The 20,423-nt window shown below is 52.6% G+C and overlaps 2 protein-coding genes across 2 annotated transcripts; both read right to left on the reverse strand.

Annotated features, from left to right (window-relative positions):
- Positions 1–667: 667 nt before the first annotated feature.
- On the reverse strand, positions 668–3,615 carry LOC122217331 (ubiquitin carboxyl-terminal hydrolase 17-like protein 6). Its single transcript, XM_042934184.1, has one exon. The coding sequence runs from the start codon at positions 2,607–2,609 to the stop codon at positions 1,002–1,004; it is 1,608 nt and encodes a 535-aa protein (XP_042790118.1). The 5' UTR covers positions 2,610–3,615; the 3' UTR covers positions 668–1,001.
- A 1,739-nt stretch (positions 3,616–5,354) lies between these two features.
- On the reverse strand, positions 5,355–11,763 carry LOC122217287 (putative protein FAM90A23P). Its single transcript, XM_042934093.1, has 5 exons — positions 11,720–11,763; positions 8,792–8,970; positions 8,105–8,304; positions 7,581–7,689; positions 5,355–6,890 (listed from the first exon to the last, which is right to left on the reverse strand). The coding sequence occupies exons 2-5, from the start codon at positions 8,918–8,920 to the stop codon at positions 5,949–5,951; spliced, it is 1,380 nt and encodes a 459-aa protein (XP_042790027.1). The 5' UTR covers positions 8,921–8,970; positions 11,720–11,763; the 3' UTR covers positions 5,355–5,948.
- Between the last annotated feature and the right edge of the window lie 8,660 nt (positions 11,764–20,423).

The following is a 20,423-nucleotide window of genomic DNA, read 5'->3' on the forward strand; positions in this document are numbered from 1 at the left end:
AACCGAGGACCAAGATTGCAATGCAACTGACCAGAAATCCCTGAGCCTCCTCCCTTGTGGAGGAGATTGTCCGATGGGGGGATGGTGGTCAACTCTGCGGAACAAGGTAGAGCTGCTTGGTGGCTGAGCAATAAGAGGTGGGAGAAGGTTCCTTTCCCCCATTTGCTCTGCAGCCTCATGGGAGGGGGATTGTTAAGGGAACCGAATCTAATGAACATGGGTCAGGATGGCTCCACCCACCCGTCTCCTGAGAAATAAGCATTTATTTGCTCTTTGCCATTTCCAGGCAATTAGCCAATGTTCACATGAACATGTGGAGACTTTACAAAATAGATTATGTATACAAGGAAACACTTTGCACAGTTATGAATTCGTGTTTCCTTCTGCTCCTCTCCTTCTGACACAAAACATTCCTGAAAAGGCTGTCTGCTCCCACGTAGAGCTAGAGTTCTTCCCGTTTCCTGGTCATTTGCCACTTCTCCGTGTGGAAGCACTGAGATTGTTTCAAACTCCTTCCCCTGCCGGTGCATGTTTGGATATCACCGAGAGTCCCCACACGCACATGTTTGGGCACATGGACTTTACCGATACACAGAGAGTAGGGAATGGGATGATGGGACCGTGAGTCCCAGGCATTTTCACAGGGACTCCCGGGGCTCTGCCTTGTTTCCACCTTCATGCCTCATTGGCCACTCCCTCTGACCCTTTCAGGCTCTGAGAGTGCCCGATGATCCTCGGTGCTGATGGAGGGGAGAAACCTTGCGAGTCCCCAGCATAATCCACACCTCTCCAATAACCTCATTACAGACAGCCAGCCTTAAAGCTCAGGATTCTCCAGGTCCACTGGAACGCCATAGCCCATGAATCCAGCCAGATTCATGGTCCCTCCACATGTCTGGATCACACCCACCTACAACACACAAAATATGGCCTACAAGGGACTGTGAGTGAGTGAGTAGTGAGTGAGGGCGGGTGAGTGTGCACGTGGGCAGGCATGTATCTCAAAGCCTGTAGTGGGATCCCTGCACTGCTTCCTGAGACCTCTGTCCCTTCTTGTTCTTCCTCTTGGTAGCTCTGGCTCTGCCGGGGAGACAAGGGACTTGGTTACTGGCTGTTGCCCTCTGAGGTGGGATGTCCCTGGCTGAACTGTTGAGCCGGTAGATGTTTGGTTCACGGTGATCCTTTCCCATCTCGTCTCTGTATTTGGACTGGTGAATTAGGACTGCGTCGGGGGGAAGGGCAAATTCTAATTTCCTGAGGTTGAATTCAGACTTGGGACGGTGGCTTTCTTGGAGGAATCTCCACTGGTCTAACGTGATTGCTGGCGGTGGTGTCTCTTCCACGTGATCCTCCAATTGTGGCACCTCGATGTCGGGGTCGGTTTCGGGCCCCCCTTGGGCCGCAGCCGTGCCTGCGTGGTCAGCCTGGAGGGATGTGGATTCCCCAGCACCTGGCTCACTCCCACGGTCTCTTTCCAATTCACTCTTCTGGATGTAAAAGAGGACATAGGCATGTTGGCTCAGGGCAGACGTCGCATCACTGGCCGTCACCTTCGCATCATCCATTTTGTACCACTGGCCGTTCCCAGCTTTGATGTAACAGAAGTAATGTCCGCTGTGACAATTCCAGCCCGCGTGCACCAGCACGGCATAGAGCACATAAGTCAGCGACCCCCCGTTCTGCCCAGACACGTATCGTCGCATGTCAAGGCGCTCAGGATATTGCACTTCCTTAGCCAGTTTGCTGCCCGTGAAATGGCAGAATCGTTTCAATACCAGCATCAGGACCTTGGAGCAAGTGTGCAAAGTCAACGTCTTGGAAGCAGGTACCTTGTCGAGACAAGTACTACAACGATAGGCATTTTCACCGTCCAACTGTTCGGGCTTCACCAAGTGTTGCAAAGCTTGGCTCACACTCTGAGCCGCCCTGATATCCAGGCTAATGTCCAGGTAAGGGTCCAAAGTGCTGGAGACACCCTGGCAGTGGAGACACTGGATTTGAGACCTCCAGTACCCGCCAAAGATTTGCCGGATGAGGGTGGCGTCCTGAGCCTGAGGCTCTGAAGGCTTGTCCTCACGCAAACACGCTTGCTGCATAGCATCCAGAGTGAACATCAGAAACTCATGGGCATCCTCCTGCCTGTGTGTGTGGAAGGCAGCGAGCAGTTTGGGCGGAGGCCGGATCACATCTCCCGGACGGCAGAGGGCCCGGGTCACGTGAGCCTGCAGAGCACACAGCACGCAGAATGGCTGCCTCCCACAGCTTCGGGAGTGCTCCTGGGACAGCATGTAGCCGGCGAGGGGTGGTGTGTACGTCAGACACTGCAGCGCCGCATTCGCATAGCACGTGTTCCCCAGGTTCTGCAGGCCAGCCCCAACCACAGAAGGTCTCCTCCAACTCACGGGTTTCTTTGCGGGGGGCAGACCTATTGACGCGGGAGCCCAACCGTTCGGCAGGTCGCAGGGTGTGTGCGATGACGGTGACGGCTTCTCAGGTAGAGTGGGTCCTCCGTGGCCTTCAGCACCACCCGTATTTGACCCGCAAGGTTTGAGGTTTGGAAAGACATGGATCTGAGACTCCTCTCGGCAGTGGGAAGAGGGCGTCTCCATGTCTCCTGAAACGTGGAGCCTCACGTTGCAGAGCGATGCTTCTCTCAGGAGGCCAGTCTCAGAATGATAGCTGTGGCCCTCTCCTCAGCCCTCGTAAAGCTCGCCCCACCCACCTGACTAGGACCACGTCATCCAATCAGCCGCCAGCTGGAGTTGGATGAAGGGTCTTAGGGTGTGGCCACTCTTCTGCAGACAGACCACTCAGCCCAGCCTTCCTCCTGCCCCTCCCTCCTCAAGAGGCACACACACACACACACACACACACACACACACACACACGTTTCACCACTTTCTCCACCTCCCTCATTTCCATTGCTCCCTCTCTGGACAGACGGACTTGAGCATTTCCAACCTAGAGGAAATCCTTTTTTGAGTATCCACTTTGCTTTTAGATAACACAAAGTGTCAAGGAATGACGGCCATGAATTTGTTAGGCTATGGAAATCATTTTACCAATTGAGCTCTGGTATCATGTAGGAGCACCTCCTCTCCGTCAGCCAGAATGCATGGGACACCAGCAAATTATTCTGGAATGATGACTGTCCATGGATTTGATTCTAAAACTCCTGAACTGTCTCCATAGGATCTGTGTATACAACTATCACGAAGGTCCTTTGAAACACGTCTGTCTACCAAGGGGTGGCCGAGAAATTGTCCCAAGAAATATCCTTTGCCTGGTTGCGGGCTTTGTAAATGCTTTCTTCATTTTGTAGCTCCCTTCCCAATAGGAGAACAAATCCTAAACCCATCATTTGCCAAATTGTCACTGGTATTCCTAGCAAATCACATAGCAAGGTAGGTATAGGTTCCCGTGGTTCAGGACATGTTTGTTGTGGATTTGTGACATTTATAGACGGTTTGAAATGGGAATTTAGACATGCAAGGAACAATGTCCCCTCGAGGAAACTGTGGCTTTAATGTGTCAGTATCTCTAGACCAGATTTCAGAACTGACCAGGTCTACTGAAAATGTGCTTTCTTCTCTAATGTTTGTTTGCTTTTCACTTTTAACATTTTAATTGATTTATTTTGAGAGAGAGACAGAGAGAGAGAGAAAGAGAGACAGAGAGCGAGAGAGAGCGCTCATGTGGACAAGCCAGGGAGAGACAGAGAGAGAGGGAGAGAGGATCCTCAATTAAACAGTCACCTCCTCAGGGTCACCAACTAGGAGGAAAAGGCTGCGAGCACGTGAGGTGTCTCAGTGCCAAACACACTCATGTGAGGGGAAGGAAAGGGGCAAGAGGTCAAGGAGGACACACAATGGGATGCACAAAAGGAGTCTTCAGACTCTTGTGACCACAGCCTGAAGACACGGCCCTCTCCCTGCCTGGTGCCCTCCAGCCCCACCCACGGCTTCCTTCAGCCTCTGCCTGGCCTCACTGCATGGGACCGGACCACGGCCCCACCTTTACCCGCAGCATCCTTACCCCTGCCACACCCATGCCCACACCTCATCCCAGTGCTCTCCGCCCTCGGTTGGCCCGGCCTCACGTCCAGGCCTTTGCTCCACCGGGCCAGCCTGGCGCCAGCCACTCTCAGGACCACACCCCAAGGAGAATCTACCAGAGAGTGGGCAGAGGAGGGGGGCGAGCGAGGCCAGGGCACAAGCACACCTTTCCCTGTTCTTCAAATATCCGTTGGCAGGCGCCACGTTTGGCCCTGTTTCTGCAAGGAATCATCTCTCCCTTTGGTTGTCATCTCGTCCTAGAAAACCGGTTGTGTTTTCACTGGACGGTGTTAGATGGTAGGAACTCTCACGTGACTGGTCTGAGCAAAGCAAGTTGCCCTATTTAACGTAGTGACTTGAGCCAGTCCATTCCAGACCTTCCTGGAGCATAAAGCTGACCCCTGTCCCAAGACGAGACACCTGCTCCTGTCTGAGTGCCTGGCCCCGACAAGGCCATCCTCCCCGGGTCTGGAGCCTGCCGGTCTTCAGACTCCACGAACACCCCCTGGCTTCTCTAGCCTCAGCCCCGGCCACCTGCCACGTGGGCAAAGAGGCCTGCAGAATTGCTTCCAAAGAACCTTTGACCACCTAATTCTCTGTCCTCTCTCATCAATCGCTCATCACTCTACGTGTCTATCTCCTAACTCTCGTGTCTCCTTCCCCTCTCTAGTATCTATCTGTGGAATGTCTTTCTCATCCTTTCCTTTGTATCTCTTCTATGCCACCCTCCTTGACGTGACTTGTGAATGAAAATGCCTTTGAGAGACATGTGGACAGCAGCCCCTAACGCTGATTGATTTCCCATGCACATGTTCTTTCGGTTCATGGGTTTTTATGTCGACAGACAGAGAGAGAGACAGACAGAGAGAGAGAGAGAGAGAGAGAGAGAGAGGGAGGGAGGGAGAGAGAATGTGGGGGAGGGTTAGAGAGAAAAGGAGAGAGGCGATCCCGAGGAGGGAGGGAAACTCAAAGTTCAATCTCCCCAACCCTGAGATCATGACGTGAGCCGCCTCCAGGTCAGACACTTCTCTGACTGAGCCACTCAGGCATCCCGACCCTCATCGGTTTCGAATTCACCTCTAGCATTGTCTTGTTCCCAGGACACTTGGAGAGACTTTATCTTGAAAGGAGAAGAGAGGTTAACCCGTGTTTCTTTGCTGCTTCTGACTCCTTAGTTGTTCTCCACTAGGTGAGGATCCAAGTCCCCAGTGCACTTGGGAACAAATGCAGGATTCTACTCTATGTGACGGGAAACTACAGTGTACACACAAAAAAGAAAACCATGCACATTCGGTCGTCTCTGAGCAAATTTTATTAGCTGTGGTAACACTACACACAACGTTGCACTACCAGGGAAAAACAAAAGTGCAGACAGCATGTAAAATAGTCCCCGATATGATCTGCAGAAAAACGATATCAGTGAACTATTCTAAAACAAAAGATTGCCTCCACTTGCCCAGCCCAGACTGGAATCATTCCTCCGGTGTCCCCAAATTCAGACATTCGCAAACCCGATACACATTCATTTCGCAGATCCTTAAGTTGACATTCGAGTGGACGACCTCTTGCTCTCCTGGCGCTGAATTTCTCATAGAATCTATTGAAACGGAAGAAACGAGACCTTGTTGATTGAGACGGAGCCGGTGAACCAGAAGGTGTAGATGCATAAAGGAAAAGTGCGCCATGAGCGTCTGCACGTGGGCGCTCAACCCACTCCCCGCCCCAAGCAGGACACCAAACACAGTGTGGACGCAAGTTTTTGTCCTTGCAGGTCTTTGGGGGAATTGCTGCTTTAGCAAAACTAGGTCACGGCCCTGCCTTGGCCTCCGCTCCGCAGTCACCTGCTCGGGGTCACAAGGGCCAGAGGACGAGTGTCCGAGGACATGAGGTGTCTCACTCCCGGTCGCTCTCCTCCGAGGACGAGGAAAGCTGCAGGTCATCGTGGAGGATGCTCAGGGAGACAGGCACACAGCCTCCCTCAGACTGGTGTGTGATGGGCGGACCCTGGCCAGGGGGGACTGGCCTCTCGGGAGGTGGCAGACAGGGAGCTGCTATGAACCTGGAGCTCCAGCCGCCTTTGTCCAGGCGGCTGAAGACCATTCGCAGGGGCTGGCCGGGTGCCTGCGGACAGGGCGGACACAGAGGCCAGGGGCACGCCTGGAGAGTGTCCAGGTGAGGTTGGGGGCGTGGAGGCTGGAGGCCCCTGCTTTGCACCGAGGCAGGTGTCTTCCTGGTCAGTTGGGCTGCCCCCGTGGGACCACATGCACTTGTCCTTGCTGGACGACACAGACTCTGGCGCAGCCCCACATGGGTGCTCCCTGTGCTCTTGTGGGGTGGCTGGAAGGGGCTGCAACGTGGTTTCTTTCGGGGGTTCTGGCACGTGTCGTCGGGGAGCGGGGCCCATCTCGTGCCTGGTGTCTGGATGTGGGGCTGGGGACTCGCAGCCAAACGGGTTGGAGGAGGATCAGGGCTCCCCTCAGGACGCTTGGCTGGTGCCTGGGCGTGGCCAATGCCACGCGCCTTGGAGACGGCCCTGGAAGCTTCGAGGGAGGCACATCGGGGCCGGTGTTGTCTCAGCTGGACACCGAGGCCTGGATCCCGGGCAGAGCGTTGGTGTGCCGGGGCAGGCGGGGCAGGCGGGGCAGGGGTCCCCACTTGCTGGGCATCCTGTCGGCCAGCAGGCGGGAAGGTGCTCGCCGCAGGTCTCCCGAGAGGAGCAGCCGACGGGGACAGCTGTGTCGTGTCAGGCGTCCCGCTAGGAGGCTCAGCCGGGACGTGCGGCTCCAGCACGGACACCCTCTTGGTGCTGTACACGGGCATCGGCCTGTGCGGATGCTGTGGGAACACACAACACACAGACAACGCCCATTAGTCCTTCCTCCCCACCAAGGACACATGCACGACAAGCACAGCAAAGAAACCGACAGAAACGCAAGCAACCGCGAGACACGGGAAAGGATTGTACTGACAGAGGACAAGGGCCTCCAGCTCAGCGTCGATCGGGAAGAAACACTGGGCAGTAGCCCCTTGATGCTTTGATTCCATGGGAGCGACGGACCAGAAAGGTTGTGCATCGTGCCTGCCTCCCGAAGTGGACAAGCACGTCCATTCAGGCTTCTAGGGAAAGTACAGGCGTCCTGCAGGTGGAGGTTCGCGGTGGGGGCTACTGAGTTTGGATGGCCAATGGGGCGGGTCTATGTGTCACCAGGGAAAGATGCCTGTGCCTCCCAAGAGGCCTAGGTGTGGGCACAGCGTCCCGAAATTATGTTGGCACGCCCAGCCGGCACCCGGTTAGCACACATGCAAGGAATCCTGCCGGATCATGGACACCCGGCAAACGTGGCTGGAAAGGACCCGCACGGAAATCCCCATGTTGACAATCGGGGCGGACCCCCTTCCTCAGCCAGGAGGGCCGGCAAGCCCGTCACATCCCCTGCGGGACCCACCCGCAGGACGACACCCTCAGGCAAGAGAGAGAACGAGAGTCCCCAGGAGAGAACGAGAGCAGGGACGGGGGACACTCACCCTCACATAGTCGCAGGATTCTGTGGCGTCCCTCCAGGCTCGCTGCTGCCTTCCAGGGGCTATCCTGGGGAATCTCTGCAGCAGCGCCTTCCTCTGCTGGGCTTCTCGCCTGCACGACCAAGAACGGGAAGGTGAAGGAGCGGCATTTCGTGTGTTCACCTGGGGAGCGAGTGATGGGGCTTGGGCAAGATCTCCTTTCTTCATCTGCCCCCCTGGCTCCCACTCCAGCGAGCCGTCCAGGTTGGCCCAAGACGTCCTCGTGTCGAGAGCCGTGTGCGCCACTGCCTGTCATTTGCCGCCTCCCCCTGTCTCCCTACCCCAGGACACACAGCCTCAGGGACTCCCCCAGAGCAGCACAATAGGCTCGTGAGGTCCCCTGGGGGGCGGGGAGCTCCTTTCTCTGCCTCCCCCACCCCTGTGTGTGTGTGTGTGTGAAGACGACACAGCACCCAGTGTCCGGGTACAGAGACTCAGCGACCTGAGCTGCCAGCCCACGGGCAGGCCGGAGCCGGCCGCATCCTCACCTTTGTCCCTCTTCCATGTCCCTCGCAGCCTGGTTGAAGGGCCCGGGCTTGTGCTGGCCCTGCTGCTGGCGTGGTTCCACATTCTCCTTCGGCTTCCTGGGGACAAAGGCCTGGGGGGCCAGGCACCCGTCCCAGCGCTTCATGGGGCACCCGGTGCTGGATGCGTTGTGCCCAAAGGCTCCGCAGTCCTTACACTTGAGCTGCGGACCAAGGAGGGGGGGGGGTGCTCAGTGAATCAGCACCAATCACAGGCCAACTGCAAAGGACATGACAAGGACACACTCGGGGAGCGGAGGACTGGTGTGGGACAGGGCACATCGTGGACGGCTCGGGAGGTGCCAGGAGATGGAAGTTCCTAGGATTCTACCCAAGCCTCTGTGAGGGACGGACCGGGAGTTGGGATTGCAGGTCTCAGGCTGTGTAGAATGAGCCCCAAGCCACGATGGGGACAAACACCAGGTTGGACGCGACCCTACGGCCGAGGGAGCTTATCCCAACGGGCAGGCTGCTGAGATGCCTAGGCAGGCCACCGTGGGCTAGGAAAGGACGACCGACTTCCGGACACAGAGTCTTCATTCCCTCGTCATGTGCGATCCCCGGCTTCAGAGGCATGGCTCCCCCACCCCCACCCGACCCAGCCCCTCCAACCCGCCCACTGGTTCACCACGCCTCCAGGGCTCCACTTACCCGAGGATCCTCGTCCTCTAGCCTGGGAACCCTGGGCGCCATGGCTGCTCTCCGTTGCCTCTTCCCGTTTGGGGCTTTCAAGGGTCTGGAAGGTACGTGCTGGGTGTGCCCACCCGCCATCTGCCCCATCTCCTTGAAGGGTCAAGTCAGCCTTGCTTGAAGATGGGTTTCTGGACTTGCTGAGTCAATGGGAAAAGGAGAGTCATTCCCACAGACACAACGACTCCTTCATGAACCTTCCTCCCCCAGCGGGCACGAGGGGGCGTCATGCCCACCAGGTCGGACACGGTCCTCACCTGGGAGGTGGGACCTCTCCCTCCTGCATGTTCTACACGCTCTCCCGTGGACCCACCCGCAGGACGGCACCCTCAGGCAAGGCCGTGGAGGTGGTCTTGCGTGACTCACCGGAGAGACTTTCGGGAAGTCTCTCCCAGGGCCCTCCGGAAGGAAGACCACACACAAAGTCCTGGCCCCCACGGACACCGCAATCCACGCTACGGCGATACTCCCTGTGGCACCCAGGGTTGCATGTGCACCGAGAAGGATGCTTGCCTCTCCAGAATGTACCTCTCCTACTTGACCCCCAGAGAAACCACCCTCAAAGACAAAGTCAATGAAAACGTTTCGTTTCTGCTCGACTCGACTGGAAGCTTCCCCACGCAGGGCCTGAACCCTTTCCTTTCATGTGGCCTTGACGGGGCCCCACGCTGAACTCACGTGTCAGCCGTGGCAAATGAGTATTTGCCGTGAAATTCGGGTGAACAAGAAAATTCCTTAGGCTCTCAGGCCCCACGGCGACATGGAGCACGATGCTGTCACTGCTCCCGCGCGCCCTCACACCAGTCCGACTCTGGGGTTCAGTTCCTTTGGAAGCAGAACCTCATGTGCTCAGGAACACCGAGAGCCACGCCTTTCCTCAGTCTCTGTTCTCACACTCGTCTTCAACACTAAAGCGTCCTTCACCTGGTGAGTCGAGGCGCATCACAACCTCCATTTCCTCCCTGTCCCACTTCCGTGCCAGCTCGTGTGAGCCCCACATCGTCCCAACCCACCTGAAACGCCAACGCGCTCCTCCTGTGTGTCAGGAGACGTCCAGAGCGGCGGGTGGCAGGCGGACTGCCGTGGCGGAGACTCAGCGTCCGTCCGGCGTGCCCGAGGGACGGTCAGTGAGGGACACTTCCTTCCTTCCCGGGCTCTTAGACCCGCCCAAGGTCACGTGACCTCTCGGGCACTTTAATCCCAGGCAGCCCATCACCTTGGTGCTCCTCACGTCTCCACACTAGGAACGAATCCTGGAGGTTTAGCGATTTCTTGCCGTTGTAACTGGTATGCATGCATGTGGAGATAGACGTTTCAGAACACATCTTCACCCTTGGAAAAAGAGACTCGTGTGTGCATGCCTGTTTCATTCGTAAACTGGTGTTTCTCGTGGGCCTCCAGGGAAGCTTGCGGGGCCCCTGGCCTCACGTACGTTCCTGTGGTTGGGGGCCCTTTCGGCGTCCTCCGTGCCCAAGCTTCTCCCTTTCCCAACGGGAGCGGTGTGTCCATGAGCTATTTGCAGTGTCCCTTCACTCCACACCCTGCCCTGCCCTCCCCGTTCCCCTTTCTGTCTCTAGGGCGGTGACTGCGCTTGCTGGGACCTTCGGAGGAATGGGATCCTATGTCCCGTGTCCCCTGGGAACTAGCTGCCTTGGCACTTGGTCTCGTGACCCAAGTCGCTGTTCCTGACAAGTCCCTGTGTTGACGCGGGGCGGGGGGGCTCCCTGTGTCCGACGCCCCTCGTTTGGGGCTCTTTGTTGTTGCCCATCAACTCGGACGTTCTGTTTCGCTTTTGCTCCCATTGGGGGATGTTGGTGTGATTGCCACCATTTCTCCTGGCCTGGCCTGGCTGGCCTCAGCCACGGACACTGTGTCAGGGAGATGTCTTTGGGATCCCGAAGGGCCAGACCCAAGGGACAAGGTGCAACCCCATCGGCGGGGCATTCCTGAGTGTCATGCAAGCGAGCACCTTTCTCCCACAGCAGTGCAAAAGCTAGCGGCCCCACTGGCCGAGGTGGAGGGCCTGCGTCGGCAGTGCCGTGGGCACCCTGGATGGTTTCCCTCCTTGAACATTGGCGTGTATTGGGCGTCGTGTGCGCTTTTCTTTGGCCTTTCCTATCTTCTCCTGGAGGCTGCTCCTGTGGCCTCTGTCCACTGCCCTCAAGGCAGGGCCCTCCCCCAACCTGGTGCCCTCCAGCCCCGCCCACCGCTTCCTTCAGCCTCTGCCTGGCCTCCTCACTCCATGGCACCGTACCCCGGCCCCACCCTTACACGCAGCATCCTTACCCCTGCCACACCCGTGCCCACACCCTTTCCCAATGCTCTCAAACCTCCGTTGGCTTGGCCTCGCTTCCAGGCCGTGGCTCCACGGGGCCAGCCTGGCGCCGGACACTCTCAGAACCACTCCCCAGGGAGAAGCCCCCAGAGAGTGGGGGCGGGGGAGGGGGCGGGCGAGGCCAGGGCACAAGCACACCTTTCCCTGTTCTTCAAATATCCGTTGGCCCCCTCCCTGCTTGGTTTTGTACCCCTCCCTGTTTTTATATTGTTTTTCCTTCCCTTCCCTGATGCTCATCTGTTTTGCACCTTAGAGCCTTCATATGAGTGAAGTCATGTGATAGTTGTCTTTCTCTGACTCATTTCGCTGAGGAGAATCCCCTCTCCTTGTAGCCACATCGTTGCGAATGGCACCCTGTGTTTCCTTTCGATCGCCTCGTAATGTTCCATTGTATCTATATGTGCCACCTCTTCTTTTTCCATTCCATGCATCTATGGACATTCGGGCTCTTTCCATCCTTTGGCTATTGTTGATAGTGCTGCTGGAAGCTTTTGGGGGCGTTTGGGTGCAGGTGCCCCTTGGAAACAGCACACCCATATCCCTTGGATAAATACCTAGTCGTGCAATTGCTGGCTCGTAGGGTCGCTGTGCTTTCAGTTTTTTGAGGAACCTCCATGCTGTTTTCCAGAGTGGCGGCGCCAGTTTGCATTCCCACCAGCAGTGCAAAAGAGATCCTGTTGCTCCGCACCCTGGCCAACATCGGTTGTTGCCTGACTTGTTAATGTTAGCCATTATGACACGTGTGAAGTGGTAGCTCATTGTGATCTTGATATGGATTTCCCTGGTGATGAGTGAGGTTGAGCATTTTTTCATGTGTCAGTTGACCATCTGGATGTCTTCCTGGAGCAGTGTCTATTCATGGCTTTTGCCCATTCTTCGCTGGATTCGTTGGTTTTTGGCTGTTGAGTGTGATCAGTTCTTTATCGATTTGTCTACTGAGCCTTTCTCTGATGTGTCGTTCGCAAATATCTTCTACCATTGATGATTGAGCTGATTTGTTAGTGTAGCTGATCTGTTTCCTTCACGGCGCAGGAGAGTTTTCTTTGGATGAGTTCTCAATAGGTCGTGTTTCCTTTTGTTTCCCTTGCCTCCGGAGACGCGTTGAGTAAGAAGTTGCTGTGGCCCAGATCACAGAGGCTTTTCCCTGCTTTCTCCTCGAGGGTTTTGATGGCTTCCTGTCTTACACTTAGGACGTTCCTCCCTTTTGAGTTTCTTTATGTGTACGGTGTCAGAAAGTGGGGCGGGTTCCTTTTTCTGCATGTCGCTGTCCAGTTTTCCCAGCACCGCTTGTTGAAGAGACTGTCTTTATTCCATTGGATATTCTTTCCTGCTTTGTCAAGGAGTCGTTGGCCATCCATTTGTGGGTCCATTTCTGTTCTCTTGAGCTGAGTGTCCGTTTTTGTGCCAGTACCATACTGTCTTGATGATGACAGCTGTGCAATTACAGCTTGAGGATTGCGATTGTGATGCATCGAGCTTTCCTTTCTTTTTCAACAGTGCTTTGGCTCTTCAGGGTCTTTTCTGGGCCCATGCAAATTCTAGGATTGTCTGTTCCAGCTCTGCGAGGAGTGCTGGTGTTCTTTGGATAGGTGTTGCTTGGAGTATGTAGATTGCTTTGGGTGGTACTGACATTTTACCCATATTTGTTCCTCCCAACCAGGAGCGTGGAATCTTTTTCCATTATGTTTTCTGTCTTCTAAAATTTCATGTAGTTTTCAGGGTATAGGTTTTTCATCTCTTTGGTTAGATTTATTCCTAGGTATTTTATGATTTTGGGTGCAATTGTCAATGGGACCGATGCTTGATTTTTCTTCCTGTTGCTTCATCATTGGTGTATCGGAATGCAGCCCGTTTCTGTGCATTGATTTCACATCCTGCACCTTTGCTGAATTCATGGATCAGTTCTAGCAGTTTGTGGTGGAATCTTTTGGGTTTTCCATATAGAGTATCATGTCGTCCACCAAGAGGGAACGTTTGACCTCTCCCGGCCAATTTGGAGGCCTTTGAGTTCTTTGTGTTGTCTGATGGCTGAGGCTAAGGCTTCCAATGCGATGGTGAATAACAGTGGCAAGAGTGGACCTCCCTGTCTTGTCCCTGTCCTTAGGGGGAAAGCTCTCAGGTTTTCCCCATGGGGGATGATATTCGCGTTGGGTCTTTCGTATATGACTTATATGGTCCTTCTAGCCCTACTTTCTTGAGGGTTTGTATCAAGATAGGATGTTGTATTTTGTCCCATGCTTTCTCCGCATTGATCGAGAGGATCGTGTGGTTCTTGTCCTTTCTTTTCTTAGATGTGATGAATCACATTGATTGTTTTGTGCATATCGAACCAGATCTGCATCCCAGGTATAGATCCCACCTGGTCGTGGCGAATCATTTTTTGGATATATTACTGTTGGATCCGATCGGCTGACAACTTGTTGAGCAGTTTTGCATCCATGTTCCTCAGGGAAATGGGTCCATCGTTCTCCTTCGTCATGGGGTCTCTGTCTGGGTTTGGAATCAAGGAAATACTGGCTTCGTAGAAAGAGCTTGGAAGTGTTCCTTCCGTTTCTCTCTTTTGGAGCAGCTTCAAGAGAATAGATGTGAACTCTTCTCTAAATGTTTGGGAGAATTCCCCTGGAAAGCCGTCTGGCCCTGGACTCTGTATTTTTCTTTTCGTGGGGGGTGGGGGGAGGGGGAGATTTTTGATTACTAATTCATTTTCTTTACTTCTTTTGGTCTGTTCAAATTTTCTTTCTTCCTGTTTCAGTTTTGGTAGTTTATATGTTTCTTGGGAGTTGTCCATTTCTCCCAGATTGCCCATTTTATTGGTGTATAATTGCTCACAATATGCTCGTAGTATTGTTTGTATTTCTGCTGTGTTGGTTGTGATCTCTCCTCTTTCATTCTTGATTGCCTTTCTTTGGGTCCTTTCCTTTTTCTTTTTGAGCAAACTGGCTAGGGATTTATCGATTTTGTGAATTCTTTCAACGAATCAGCTCTGGTTTCACTGATCCGTTCTAGTGTCGTTGGTTTTGTTTTTTTTTTTTTTTTTCTTTTTGTACTTGTGTTTGTTTTTGTGTTTTGGTTTTTTTTTTTTGGTTTCCATAGCATTGATTTCTGCTCTAATCTGCATTATATCCTGTCTCTGCTGGTTTGGGGTTTTCTTTGCTGTTCTTTTTCCAACACTTTAAGGTGAACGGTTAGGTTGTGTCTCTGAGCCGTTTCTTCTTTCTTTCGGAAGGCCTGGATTGCTATATACTTCCCTCGAATGACCCCCTTTGCTGCGTCCCAGAGGTTTTGGCCTGTGGTGTTACCGTTCTCCTTTGTTTCCATGGACTGTTTAATTTCCTCTTTAACTTCTTGGTTAGCCCATTCACTCTTAAGTAGGGTGTTCTTTAGTCTCCAAGTATTTGTTACATTTCCACATTGTTTCTTGTCGTGATTTCGAGTTTCATAGCATTGTGTTCTGAGAATATGCACGATATGGTGTCGATCTTTTTGTCCTTGTTGAGGGCTAATTTGTGTCCCAGTATGTGATCTATTGGGGAGAATGTTCCGTGTGCACTGGAGAAGAATGTATATTTGCCTGCTTTAGGATGAAATGTTCTGACAATATCTGTCAAGTCCATCTGGTCCAGTGTGTCATTCAAAACCATTGCTTCCTTGTTGATTGTGGGTTTAGGTGAGCTGTCCGTTGCTGTAAGTGGGGTGTTGACGTTCCCTCCTAGTATGGTATCATTCTCAATGAGTTTCTTTATGTTTGTGATGCATTGATGTATGTATTTGGGCGCACCACATTTGGTGCATAAATGTTTACAATCGTGAGGTCTTCTTGGTGCACAGACCCAATAATTATGATATAACGCCCTTCTACGTGTCTCGTTAGAGTCTTTATTTTAAAGTCTAGATTGTCCGATATCAGTATGGCTACTCCTGCTTTCTTTTGCCAACCATGAGCATGAGAGATGGTTTTCCATCCCCTTGCTTTCAATCTGAAGGCGTCTTTAGGTCTCAAGTGGGTCCCTTGTAAGCAGCATATGGACGATCTTCTTTTCTCACCCATTCTGTTACCCTATGTGTTTTGATTGGAGCATTGAGTCCATTGACGTTTGGAATGAGTACTGAAAGGTATGAAGTTATTGCCATTGTGTTGCTTGTAGAGTTGGAGTTGCTGGTGGTGTTCGCTGATCCTTGCCAGTGTTTTCTGCCTGTGGTCTGTTTTTTTCTTTTATGTCTTTTGTCCCCTGGGAGAGTCCGCCTTCAAATGTCTTGCAGGGCTGGTGGAGTGGTCAGGAACTCCTTTCATTTTTGCTTGGGACACTTTCCATCTCTACTTCTATTTGGAATGACAGCTTTGCTGGACAAATAAGTTTTGGCCGCATACTTTGAGGACTCAGTGCAATGAATATAGCCTGCCACTCATTTCTGGGCTGCCAGGTTTCTGTGGATAGGTCTGCTGCAAATGTGGTCAGTCGTCCCTTGTAGGGGAAGGACTTTTGTTTCCCTTGCTGCTTTCATGATTCTTTCCTTGCCTGAGTATTTTGTGAACTCCACTAGGCTCTGCCTTGTTGAAGGTTGGACGTTGTCGAATCTAATGGGAGTCTTCTGTGCTTCCTGGATTTTGTGTGTCTTTCCCAGGTTAGGAAAGTTTTCTGCTGTGATGTGCTCACATGACCCTTCTACCCCCTTTTCTCTCTCCTCGTCTTCTGGGACCCCTATGATTGTGATGTTATTCCTTTTCAATGAGTCGCTGAGTTCCCGAATTGTTAAACCCTGCTCTTTTGCTTTAGTCTCCCTCTTTCCTTCTGCTTCGTTATTCTCCATTGCTTTGTCCCCTCTATCGCTGGTTTCCTGCTCAGCCTTATCATCCTTGCCGCTGTGGCATCTGTTCCAGATCGCAGCTCGCTTGTAGCATTGTTTATTTCATCCTGGCTAGCTTTGCCTTCGTTTATCCCCACAGAAAGGCATTCTCATCTACTTTCGACCCCAGCTGGTATTCTTATGATCGTGATTCTAAATTCTGGTTCAAACATCTTGCTTGTTTCTATCTGTGTTGGTTAAGGGCCTGGCTGTCCTTTCTTCCTGCTCTTTCTGTTGGGGTGAATTCCGTTGCTTCGTCCTTTTGACCGCAGGAAAGGAATGAATAAGATAAAAGAATTCAAAACTAAAAAATAAGAAACAACACACACACACGAATCACACAAATGATGCTAGATCCTGGGTGAGTTGTGGTCTGGTTGTTGAAATGGGCTTGATAGATTAGAGGAAGAAGGGAAAGAACATAAAAAAAGGAAACCGTATGAAAATTTGGAAAAAAGAACACAGTGAAATAGGATAAACTGAAATGATGGAATTCAAATGGAATTTGACACATTTACAAAAAACTAAACGAATATAGTCGACAAAAACTCAAGGAAATTAGTTTAAACCCTGGAAAATAACCACATATTTTTTCTCTTTCTGTCTTCATGAAAAAGAAAAGAAATGAAAAAGACAAGAAAAGAGATGGACCAGCGAACAGACTGAAATACGAGTGAAGTTACATTGTTGTCCCCTAGAAGTCAAAGGATGAAGCACTTTGTAGTCCATACACTCAGAAGGCGGAGAGACTTGGGTTCCTGAAGAGCCAGGTTGGCCCAGTTGGGCGGTGCTAAGTGTCACGGCTCTGTTCTCCACTAGATGGCGCAGCTAGCCTACAAGTGCGGATTGCCGGGGCGCTTGGAGGTGCAGATGCGCATGCGCGGGAGCGGAGCCCTTGGCGTCACTCAGGTGCCCAGTCTGTAGTATCTGAACTCGGCTGTCTGCGACCAGCAATCCTACCCCCGTCCTTTCTCTCCGGCTTCTGTCCACTCGCCGCTTTTACACTGTCCGTGGCCCAGCCGTCAGGTTGCCAGGCGGCACCTTCCTCGTGGGATTTACCTCCCAGGCGGCTGTGTTTCCCGACCCCTCACTTCTGAGGGCCCGCGGCTGAGACCTGCTCAGATCCTCTGCGTCAGGGTCTCAGCGAGCAGTGGCCGGGTGCCGGCCGCACCCGGGAACATCGGCAACACCGTGCCGCTGCCGATGCCCAGAGACTGAGGCTGGGTGCCAGCCTGCGCCCGAAAACGTTCGCGCGATGGTGTAGCAGCAGCGTTTCGAGGATTATGGAAAATCACCACACACCTCTGGTAGCGGGCTTCCCCCTTAACGACCTTGTTCCAGCACCAGCGAATGTGGCTGTTCTCCGGGGTCTGCTGGGACCTCTGGGGTCGGCTGGGGTGGCCACACAGACTACCTCGTGTCCTCGCAGCAGGGGAACCGCCTTTCTCCGTGTGGTTCGAGACACCCCTCCTCCACCCCTCCAGTCTTCACTCTGCTCTCGGGATTCGCCCTTCCGACCAGAGCACCGCCAGGTATCAGATGCGGAGTTTCGCACTCTGCCCTCCCCCTGTTTGTACAGTCTTCATGGAATTGAAACCCGCTCCTTTCTCCTTCCTCCCTTTTTGGTTCAGTGCCTGTGGCTCTTGCCACATTTCCACTTTCTCCCCAGCTGCTTTTGGCGGGGGGAGGGGAGGGCGAGGGGATTGCTTTCCCCATATTCTGCCCCTGTCTCCGTCCTCTCTCTGCAGGCAAAAACAGCTCCCTGCCCTCTGTGGCTTCTCTCTTCCCCAGGTCACCTCTCTGCGCCTCGTCCCCACTGAGTTCTGTGGTTCAGGTTGGGCAACCTGTTGCGTGAATCCTCAGATCAGTTTTCGAGGCGTGCAGGATGGTTTTGTGTTGATGTGGCTGCATGTTATGGATGCAAGACGCAAAGAACACTTCCATGCTCTTCTGCCATCTTGGCCCCTCCCCCCACACTGCCTTTTCTGTATCGTCACCAGTACCCTTAGGAATTGCAGGGTGACTTCTCTGAATTAAGCTTTCCGTGAGAAATCCAGATTAGGCTGGCTGGATTTGGCGAGACCAAATAACGCTGTTCCCATTGCCATGATTGCTCCCACATCACCGCACGTGAGGCCACCTCCTGGTTTTCCATATGCAATCTTCTTTGCTAATTGTCAACAGTTTTTAAAATTGAATGTCTTGACTTCACTGGATTTATATTTTGAAAGAAAAGTTCCTGGAATGCCTGGAAAATATATCGTCACCAGTGGCCCGAGCAGCTCAAGGTTGTCTATTTTAGCTCAGAGTCCAGGGTCCAGCACGGCCAAAGTGAAGTCACAAGGAGGGAATCCTAGACCCACCAGACCTTCTGTAAATGTTCATGGTCTCCTTTATGCCCCACGAAATGCTCAGGCTGCAGTGCAAGGCATGGAGACTCCGACCTGCCAGCCTGAGCAAGTGCCCAATGCCAGGTCCTCCTGGAAGTCTAGGCAATGCCCGTGCTGGCCAGCGGCGCCCCCTGCTGGACAGAGAGCAGTGTGCAAGACTCCCTCTTGTGACCTCCCCGACGGATTACAGAGCCAGAGGTGTGGACTTCATCATGTGTGGGTGGAACACGTGACACACGGCCACCCAGGAAGAGCTGGTCCTAGTCATCTGGGGAGCTGACTGGATGCTTATGGAGGCCGTCTTGAGATCCAGATCAAATATTGTCCGTGTGTGTGTGTGTGTGTGTGTGTGCGTGTGATATTCAGGTTTGAATCCAGGAAGAGAAAGTTGGATCCCAAAATTTCTACAGGATGACCTAGCATGGTTATTTTCTGTGGCTTTTCCCTTCGTGGCTCAGTTGCACATACACTGTTTGCGTTTTACCCACGATTCTGCCCACTTTAGAATCAAATCCACAGGAAAGATAGATTTCACGTGTGCATGTCTTTTGAGATCTAACATCCAGCTAGCCCTGTTGAACTCTTTGACTGAGAAAGTGCCATGTCATCACTCATCTGTGGAATAGAAAACAAAATAGAAGAACCTAGGGCAAGCGAAGAATAAATAAAATAAGATAAAATCACAGCAGGGGGCAAGCCATAGGAGACTCTTCAAAAAATTTTGTTTTCTTTTTATCTTAGAGAGAGAGAGAGAGACAGAGACAGAGACAGAGACAGAGATACAGAGCATGACGAGGGGAGTGTCAGAGAGAGGCGTGCACACAGAATCCAGAGCAGGCTCCAGGCTCTGAGCTGTCATCACAGCGCCGGACACGGGGCTTGAAGTCTCAAACCCTTAGATCATGAGCTGACGGAATCAGAGTCCACACCGGCTGAGACACCCACGTGCCCCAGGAGAACCCTTAAGTGTAGAGAAGAAAGTGAGGGTTGCTCGAGGGGAGGAGTGGGTGGGCTCCCTTGGCAACGGGCGTTATGGAGGGCCCCTGTGGGGGTTGGCAGTGGGTGTTTCATGTAAGTGACGAAGCCCTAAATTCCACCCCTGAAACCAAGACTGCACTCAATGTTAACTAAATTTGATTTCAATTTGGAAAATGGAGGGGGGAATGGGTGCCTCAGTCGGTTGAGTGTCCAACCTCAGCTCAGGTCAGGATCTCATGGTTCGTGGGGTTGAGCTCCACGTTGGGCTCTGTGCTGACAGCTCAGAGCCTGGAGCTGCTTTGGATTCTGTGTTTCTCTCTCTCTGCCCCTCCCATGCTCACACTCTGTCTCTGTTTTTGTGTGTGTGTCTCTCTCTGTTTATTTAAACGTTTTATTTCATGTTTAAAACATGAAAACAACAGACCAATAAATTTTAAAAGTAGATGAAGAAAAAGTATTTTTCCTCTATCGGCTCTGATATTTGAACATCCAGAATTCAATAAGATTTCCTGTACAAAATTCACATGCTGACGTTAGTTCCCACTAAGTGTGGTATGTATGTTTAATGCAGACTGGAAACAACAACAACAACAACAACAGCAGCAGCAACAACAGGCTTTATCCTGTCAGTGCCATTGGCAAACGACCAGAGATCTCCTATATGGCCCCCCTCCCCTGGGGGGAATTGAAGGATGATGCACTAATTCCCATTCAACAATGTATTTAGTGAGTCTCTCGCTCCTGAGAAATGAAATACAGTTGTGACTTAGAGCATCCATCCATACCCTGACCTGAAATACCACATTGTTGCCTCGGTGTCCACTTGAGATTGTTTTTCTGAGGTGTACAACCGAGGACCAAGATTGCAATGCAACTGACCAGAAATCCCTGAGCCTCCTCCCTTGTGGAGGAGATTGTCCGATGGGGGGATGGTGGTCAACTCTGCGGAACAAGGTAGAGCTGCTTGGTGGCTGAGCAATAAGAGGTGGGAGAAGGTTCCTTTCCCCCATTTGCTCTGCAGCCTCATGGGAGGGGGATTGTTAAG

The sequence above is a fragment of the Panthera leo genome, chromosome B1 (genome assembly GCF_018350215.1).
Source record: "Panthera leo isolate Ple1 chromosome B1, P.leo_Ple1_pat1.1, whole genome shotgun sequence".
Lineage (NCBI taxonomy): Eukaryota > Metazoa > Chordata > Mammalia > Carnivora > Felidae > Panthera > Panthera leo.